Below are 9,353 nucleotides of genomic sequence, written 5' to 3'. Positions count from 1 at the left end.
TTTTGAGTTATTTCAATACATACAAATCCTTACTTTTTATAATGTAAGTATAGATAGAGAAAATAACCTAATCTTAGTTTTTTAAATAATATCACATAAACTTACTAGATAAAACATATAAAAAACGACATAATATGAATAATAAAAATAAAAATAAACTATAAATCGGAAAGTTTAGATGTATGTTTGAGAATTTGTAGCCTAAACTGCTGAACCGATATTTATTATTATGTGTAATTAATTATATAGTGTTTGCTTTATGAATGGATTAAATGATTATTATTATTATTTATTATTATTATTATTAAATTTGGCATAAATATAGTAAATAGGATGGAAGAACACATCGGCTACTTACTAAATTTTGGTTAATTTCGCGTTAAAAGAAGTCGCGGGTGAATGCTAGGTGAATATACTCGAAAACATCAAAAAGGGATTTACAAAAAAAACAGTGTCCAGTAAAATACGAAGTCAATTTACTTAATTTATACTTAATCTCCTTATTTGTGTAATCTTTTGGTCCTTCGAGCAGGGTTATTTCATTGGATACAATATCTTGATTGTAGGTGGCAAGGATGGGAGGGAACCCTCTCATGGAGGCTCTGCTCGACGAACTGCTCAGTTGGCGACGGGACAAGAAGTCTGTTGGCTACACTGAGGAATAGACTTTCAGTTATTTTTACGTTGGCTACACTGGGTTGTCAGAATATCATAATCTGACATGTTACGTTTATTATTTTAACACTTAGTTACATTTTAGTTTTAAATTAAGTCTTAAAATGGTAGTTTGCTGTTGTTACTTAAATTAGTAGTTTATTGTTATGTACTTATAAATGCTTTTATTATGTTTTTATAGAATTGTGAATTGTAAGACTTATGGGCTTTCTTTTTATAGTCTATTCCAAGTTGAAACTTCCAGTTATAAAAAAACGTCGATCGAATGAAGCTACATAAAAATATATGCAAAAAAAATTTTGACGTCTGTTAGATTGTTAACTCTTCACAAAATGGTGTGTGAGATTCGTTTCAGGATTCAGCCGTTTGCCAGTTAATTGTAAATTCAGTTATTTTCGCATTGACGAAGTTTGGGCGTGGTTTAAAGGTTTTTTTTAACAAACTTTAGTTGGAATAAACTATAGGTTATGTCAACTTTTGCTTGCTATTTGTGACGTCATCGAAACGAGACTTTTTTTATTTTATAGTCTATCCAAGTGACGTTAATGATTTTAATTAACTTTTATTGCTTTTACGCTTTTTGTATTCGGCCATTTTACATCGTAGATATTATATTTTAATAATATTCAAATTATAAAATCAAGATCTCTTATTTTGTATTATAGTGTTTCGTTAAATCTAATGGAAAAAGTAAATAAGGTGTTAAGCAATTAAAGATTTTTTGGAAGCTTTTTATTTATTTTTTATTTGACATAATAAAACCCAATTAAAAGTACTTATAGAATTTATTTACGATTTTTTCATAGCTAATTTTAGCTTACTTTGGCAGTTGTGTGAATTTCTTCTTTAAAATAAAAGCTTTGCATTTAATTTGATATTTAATTATTAATGCATAGACAAAAGTATTTTTGTTTATAGTCTTTTTTCTTAAGTAGAATGTTACCATATAAAAATAGCTTGTTTTTAATAAACATTTTGTACAAGTTATGTGTTGTAACGTTTTGTTTGCTTTTATTTTCTAAAAAATGTATTACTTTCAAAGATATTTTTACAATTTTTAGCATTTATGTTATTCCAACCATGTTTTGTTGAAAAATATATTTTTTTGTAACTTTTTGTTTTTTATTATAATTTTGTTCAGCATGTCTTCCAAAATATGACAATAAAATTAAAGTAAATTTAGTAAATCCTAGTTTTAAGGGTCAACAACTGGTTAATAATACTAAGAAATGATTAAGAAACCTTTGTAATGTAGAAAATTAAACAAGATCAAAGAAAAATTTATAATGTTGCCATCTTGGCGTAATGTCAAAGTTGTCATAGACTAAAACATGAAACTGCCATTGACCATATCAGTTTAAATGCATTATGAAATGACCAAACAAAATACAAAAGTCTGTAGTTAATTTTTAAATATGCATGCTAATTAGACTTAGTGCAATAATAGTGAAAATAGAAGCTAGTTCTACAAAGTGAATATAACGTACAAAAGCTACACTTTTTCACTTTTATAAATACCATTTCCACAGGTCACGTAGCAAAATACAAGTTCTTAGCATTTTACATCAGAAACCATTAATTCAGCATTTAAAAAAAACTTGATATGATAAAATATAGGCCTAAAATATTTAAACTGTAGTGTAATGTAGTTTTTTCAATAGCTCGGAAATGCTTTTTTTCTATTGTTATTCTGCATTATTATAAATTGCAATCTTAATGGAAATATTTATTACTGTCAATGTGAGGTATTTTAGATACTAAAATCAATAATAAATAAAGCTTATGAAAATAACAGATTTTATTTTATTTCTAACCTAACTCCCATATATTGAGACAAATAAATTAAAGAGTACATACCAGGTATATTACTCACCCTATTCTCCGTTGGAAATTTGTACTTTACGATACAAAAAGCCAGTACAAAGTACTAAAATTTGCAAATACTTGGCAAGAAATGTCTAGTAATAGTACTGAAAACAATTCTGTTTAACAATTTGTATTAAACTAGAACTATGATCGTTTATCTATTAAAGTTGGCAAGAACTTTCCTAAATTATCTAATTAAATAAATAAAAGCGATAAAGTATAGTTGATATATTTTCTATTTAAATATCCAACGTATATAAAGAGATACATTCATTAGTTCAGAAAGCAGCAAAGATGAGATCGATCTTAGCGTTATTAGTCGTGTGCTTATTGTTCGCAAACTCTTCTCAATTTCTACAGAAACTGCTCTGTCATGGTGCCCACGAGAAATGGATACCTTGCAAGAGCGATTGCATAAAGGACACTTGCCAGTACGTCGGACGGCCGGTGTCATGTCTGAAAGTGATACCGTGTTCTCCCGGCTGCGTCTGCGAGATCGGCTTTGCGAGGAAAAACGAATCAGGACCTTGCAAACCTATACTTGAATGTTTGTTTTAGTTTCCGTAAGTATTGGTTTTTTAACAATATTTTTAGCGATTTAAGTGTTATGAAGCTGGGAATGAAGAACGTGAACTACAACACAATTTAAAGTATCTTACGAATGTTAGGAGATATTTTTGTTCATCCGTAATACGGCAAGCTCCATAATATAAGTCATGTCAGTCAATAAACCTCTTAAGGTTTTACATGTCTTATGATCATCGAATAATATGTTTTCTATTTTCAGACTTTAACAGTGGAATTTCCCGCCAAATACGAAATGTACTTCTGCAGAAAACAAGAAATCACAATTTTACAAGCTATTTAAATTTACCTAATTTTATGTAAATTATGTTTTTTTAAATTACTATTTATAAATAAAACTTGTATTTCTTGTTAAACGTTTTGTATTATTTCAAACAATTATTTTAAAACTGCAATGTAAATTCGATGTCACATAAAAAATGTGAATTAACGAAAATATTCATTAAATTTAATTTATACCATTTATATCTACATACTATAAAAACAACACAAACATCGATCGGTGATGCTTCGGGCAGTGCCTTCCCCTCCTCCTCTAGAGCATTCTAAAGTAGTAGAGTAAAATTTTGCGAAAGCCTCATAGCTTTTCATTTTACAGAATTATTATTTAAGTGGAATAAATACTTTAGCTGGTTAAACACTTATTTTGTTATTTCTCAGCGCACGTTAAACTGCAGTTTGTGGCCTACGGTCTAGATTAATGTGTGTAAAAGTGGTACTAGTTTACACAACCATTTTACTAAGTATAAAAATCACCCATTAAGCCATAGTGACCCTAAAAGTCGATCGACAATCTTTTTAGATCTATAGAAAGTTATCTGCAGTCATTGCAAAAATCAGAGAAGTTGGCAATGAGATCTTAGTTTATAAAACAGTGTTACCGTTTCTAATGTCAGTTTACACTTGGTCAGTCAGATTATATGGATTCACTAGCGCCAAAAGATTCACAGTATGCTGACTGACTTAGTCAGTTGACTGACAGTCCGGTTCTCTTGTGCTACTGGCCAACTATGCCAGGTGTGAACAGCATATTAGTTGTACCTCCTAGTGGTCTCTGGTTATTTATAGTCGACATGTAAAACGATTTAGATCAAGTCGTAGGCATACACAAGACGGCACTTGCAATAGGAATATGCATGTATTTTTTTCTTTTTATAAACGATTCTACTTGTTATAAAATAACCAGAAAAATATTCAACCATTGAGCTAAAAATAATAAAATAAAATTACGACCATTTTCGAGCGACTAAAACGCGACCGGAGTTGTCATAAGACAATTGACGTCAATCGTCTTATTCCATTCATAAAATACGCTTAGATGTCACTTCGATGTAAAAAAAACAACAAAGTATCTCACTGCTTCTCAAAGTCAAAAGGTTAAAAATCGATTCATTTTTATTATTCCTGGTACAAATAAGTGGTAATTAATAATTCTATGCATTAATTTTAATATTGGTTTTGATATCGTGTTTACAGTAAAATACTTCAAGAGTGTATTTCTATATAAACTAACGTAAATGAACTGTGTATTGAAAACACAGCGACGCCATACTAATATGGCTATTATCTAAATAAGCCACTTGCTTCGACCAATAGTGTGCGTTTTAGAACTTAGCGAGGGAATTTGAAAAAAAGACACTTTTTAATGATTAAATTTTGCCACCAAATCACATAATATTTTAAAAAATCTTTGCAGGAATGTTTTTATAGTAATAGAGTATACTCAAAAAAAGTTTGGTACAATTTGGCGTCATATGCATATTGCCTATTAGTCCTAAGAAATACCGATGCTTTTAATTAATTTGTAGTAAGATAAAAGAAATAAATGTACACTTGTAACAATGATAAAGAATTAAACGACACCATATTTCAACGTTAGATAGAAATAAATTAGACTTAAATAAAAACATTAGTAAAACTCATCGATAACCTCAAATTTGTCACTCAAGTTAATGATATAAGATAAACGGTTCTAATATAAATTCGAGACAATTCAATTTTGCGACATACTGCTGTTAGTTGAACAGAACGTGCAAAATGAAGATAATATTAGCTGGTGTAGTAACGTTGTTATACGTGGTCGTTACGATACAGCAGTCTTCGCCGTCAGACTGCACCGGGCCAAATGAATCATTTATTCAATGCAAGAGTAACTGCACTTTAGACACGTGCGATGCGATCTCCAAGCCAGTTATCTGTGAGAATCTGTTCAGCTGCGCACCCGGTTGTCTTTGCAACTTGGGTTTCTTCAGAAAGAACGCAACCGCTGATTGTCAGCCGCTAATAAATTGCTTCTTTTAAGGTAAACAGTATTTTGTTAATTAAAAACTATATTCACGTGTAAAAAATAAATGAATAATATTTCCTTTTTGTATATGTCGCATAAAATACTCTTTGCCGTTACACGAAAAAATTGTAATAAATACTCGGATTTTTTTTCTTTTCAGATCAGACACTACATATTAGACGCAATGGACGGTTTGAAAAAAAAGTTTTTTTTGGATGATATCCGTAATTTGTAGAATTGTAATATGAAACTTTGAATATATGAAAAAAATCAATTCATTATGGTTTTACTTTTCAAGCATCCACAATATTCGTTCATTATTATTATAAAAAATCCAATAATGGGAACTATGGAAAAATAAAAAAAAAACGGTTTTAAAAAAGTATAAAACGTACAGGAATAAATTAATAGGAATTGTGATATAAATGAAAAAACTATAGTCTTTATGTACTTTTATTTTTGTCACAAACTACAGAAGTCCGGCTATAAATGTCAAAAAAAAAATTTCATTGGACCAAAATGCTTCTGAATATTGATTCGACATAAATTATAATAAGTATAAGAAATAATAATTAAACTTCGATCTCATAAATAAATCATTTAAAAAAATCTAAATTCATATACAAATAATCTCTTACATTGAAACTAAATGAAAAAAATCGAAGCCATACATTTTTTTAAATGGAAAAACATGATGTTTATCACAATGTTATGGATTCTAAGATCCGCAGTATTCTTTATCAAATATACATAAAGTTACATTTTATAAGATAAGCAAATATAATTCTTTTTATATTTCAAAAAAGCAAAAGGTTTGAATCGTAATAAAACACGGGTGTCTATAAACCTCCCTAAATACACTTATTGCATTTGAAAAAAAAAACCTAGTGCTTCATTGAAAATTAAAAGTAAAACTTACACTCCATTGACGCAGAACATGTCATAGAATAATTTTTACAGACAAAATGTCAATTTAATTTGTCAAAACGTTGCCAGTAATTTTCGAATATTTATTTTTTTAAAAAACTATTATATTGTTTTATTTTTTAAACATAATTTAGTCCATAAAAAACATGTTTTGCATAAATGGAATGTTTAAAACTAACATATATTACATTTAATATTAAAATTATTACGAATTCATTAGACTCACACTAAAATAATAATTAATCATAAAACGTACGACAAACACACGGAAACAAAAATTCTGACTTTATGATGCACGATTTTATAATCTGTGAGTGTTTTTTTTAAAGCGTCGATTCTATGACACTTAAAATAGTGATGGGCCTGCCATCAACCGGTTAAACCAAATTATCGGTTTTTGTACATAAAACCACAATTTCTGTTTCCTTACATCATTCACATCGTAAATCATATTTGTAACTGTCAACTGATCTTTGAAATTGTGTAGTAAAACTAAAACATCGAGTGTGAAAAGTGTCTATGTCATCATTAAAAAATCTAAAATAGCTTCTATAAAAATCACAAATAGCAAATTCATTTACAATTTTTAGCGTTAAAAATTTATTGAAATCGTTGAAGCTTTAATTTCATAACACCTTAAGCTTACATTTTGTCTAGTTCAAAATATTTAATACACCAAAGGCAAAGTCGATATAAAATCTAAAAAATATTTAAAAAATGTCAAGTAACGTCCCAGAGCCGAAATTCTACTGAGATAAAACAGTCAAGAATAAACAAATTGCACCAAAAAAAGCACCTAACATAAAAAAAAGGATTTAAAATAATAATACCTTGAGTAAACATATTAAAAAAAATAGAAAATACTCTAGCATTCAGTTTTTACAAATATAAAAAATGCGCATGTTCAGCGCTTGCACCGGTTCAAAGCGGTTAGATCTGGTTATATCTAGTTCGTATCGGAATTCGGCTCCTAGGATTACGTGTATCGAAGCGTATGTTCGTGTCGCGGCGTTAGTGTTGTGTTGTGTACTACACAGTGACAAAGAGTTGTACAGAAGATCTGTGCGGCGGCTCACGGGATCCAGCCCACCACCCAGCTGGGGCTGCGGGTGAACTGACTCAAGCGGCGAATACGGCCGCCTGGGGAAAAGAGGAAAAAAAATCTCTTGGTTTTACAGTAGTCTTGTTTTTGATGATAAGAGAAAATGGTGTATGCTGTAAATATGTAAACAACGAAACATGAATAAAAGGCGACAGTAAATACGATGTCAATTATCCTATCATAAATCCTCACTTTTCGACAACAGTGAATTTGTTATACCAACACATAAGGAATATCATGGGTTCCATTTGTTAATCAAAAAGGTTCAGGTTTTAGCAAGAGGGTTTTAACCCTTACCTTTACCTCTGTCATGATGTCTCCCTTTTCTATTCTATAAATTTCTACATCTATAACAAATTAATATTTACAAAGTAGACTAAAAAAACGGTAAAATTTACCGGTAAAAAATATTTCATTAAGACCGGTACAACACTAGTGTCAGTTTATTGACAGATGCATCGTAAAGTACTTTAATCTCTAAAAACAATCACAAGTGATACGTACCACACGTGTAGTTCAGGACTCTAAGCGCTGTTCTGGCTCCGGCGTTGCTGGCGTACTGTAATGCATACACACAAACAGGTCGTAAAGGGTTTTGTTTTTTTTTAATTAGGCAAAGACAAAAAACGGACCGACATTTGCTACTTTTTTAATCATAAAAATATTCAATGACATCTGATTTATTAGAACTTTTTGGTGATATTTTGCAGAACAAATGCCGATACCGTTAAATTTATAGGTTAAAAAGAACATATAAAAGTAAACAATAGATTCAATCACAGAAATGAACAGGAAGATTAAGAAAACAATACATGCCACAGTATTCTCAAATGCTTTTACAATCTCATTCTAGTTAACACACTGGCATGCGTAAATTAGTTTTTTCAACACACATTTTTTGTCTATGGTTTTGATTTTGTAATCACATTGGTCGTTGTGAAAAAAATGTTAAAACAAGTAAATCTATCCTGTCATATTTTCCAGCAAATAATCTTAACACAAAACTCGATTATGTTTAGTATTTGCGTAAAACCGTTAAGTTCGAAACACAAAAATATTTTGAAAACGGCCTTGATCATTCGCGCCGATTGAAACCAGATTTTACCCATATTTTTGGCCGTTTCTACAAATTATTGCGTCCTACGCTCCCCTTTCTGCTAAAATCAAATGATACATCGTTAGAATATTTTTTTTATAAAAGACCAAGCATCTAAGAGACAGGATATAGAGATGTGTTAAGAAGTTGAGTTAAAATGTCACTCGTGTAGTGTAAGAAATGCATATTTTAGAATCGCATCTATGGTGCAGTTTTATACTTCATACTAATAAATGTTAATGTTTATATACCCAAAACAGGTTAACGAATTTTGATGAAATTTGTCACAGATTTAGAACATAAGCCACTTTTTTTTTTAAACTTTGTCCGCAGTCGCGGGCAAAAGGCAGTTTGTTGTTATTTTGTGGGTGTAATTTATGGTAAGAATTTAGTGTAAATAGACAAAACTTTAGTTAATACTAATATACAAAGCCTAACAGATTTGATTTTGATGTCAACCTTTTTATTAGTAATGATTTTGGTACTATTTTGTTCTAGTAACGGTGCAAAATACCTATAAAGCCGTATTTCATTGAGCTGCTATAAGTGTGTATAAAACTGCATCCACATTTACGCGAGAAGTGAAACTTCAATTTGTAAGTAAGCTCTCATAAGACAAGCGTAGTGTTATCGGCGCGTGCTAACACAGTTGCCGCGGGGGCCTGACCTTACGCACGCCTTATTGGCTGCGCGCGCCTTTTTGCAGGTTGTTAAAGAACCTGAACTGAAGCCGCAGCGTTAGGTCTTTCCGTACTGCAATGGAACAATACACAATCACAATCTTGTACTCGTGTATACAGTGATCTTGATCAAAC

General features: G+C 30.4%; 2 protein-coding genes across 2 annotated transcripts in view; one reads left to right on the top strand and one right to left on the bottom strand.

Moving 5' to 3' along the window:
• The window catches only part of LOC106103796 (geranylgeranyl pyrophosphate synthase), a 13,238-nt gene extending 11,899 nt beyond the window's left edge, over positions 1-1,339 (top strand). Inside the window, exon 8 of the mRNA XM_013283679.1 lies at positions 567-1,339. Coding sequence (XP_013139133.1) covers positions 567-665 — 99 coding nt within the window. The 3' untranslated portion in view covers positions 666-1,339. The remainder of the gene's footprint in view (positions 1-566) is intronic.
• Positions 1,340-6,667: 5,328 nt separating this feature from the next.
• Positions 6,668-9,353, bottom strand: part of LOC106103516 (tropomodulin-1) — a 34,989-nt gene continuing 32,303 nt past the window's right edge. Inside the window, exons 9-11 of the mRNA XM_013283295.1 lie at positions 9,206-9,291; positions 7,947-8,001; positions 6,668-7,480 (exon numbers count right to left, since the gene is read on the bottom strand). Coding sequence (XP_013138749.1) covers positions 9,218-9,291 — 74 coding nt within the window. The 3' untranslated portion in view covers positions 6,668-7,480; positions 7,947-8,001; positions 9,206-9,217. The remainder of the gene's footprint in view (positions 7,481-7,946; positions 8,002-9,205; positions 9,292-9,353) is intronic.

This window comes from Papilio polytes, unplaced genomic scaffold (genome assembly GCF_000836215.1).
Source record: "Papilio polytes unplaced genomic scaffold, Ppol_1.0 DF823731.1, whole genome shotgun sequence".
In the NCBI taxonomy this organism is placed as follows: Eukaryota; Metazoa; Arthropoda; class Insecta; order Lepidoptera; family Papilionidae; genus Papilio; species Papilio polytes.
The sequence above is the reverse complement of the archived record's forward strand: the minus strand, read 5'-3'. Positions and strand labels throughout refer to the sequence as shown.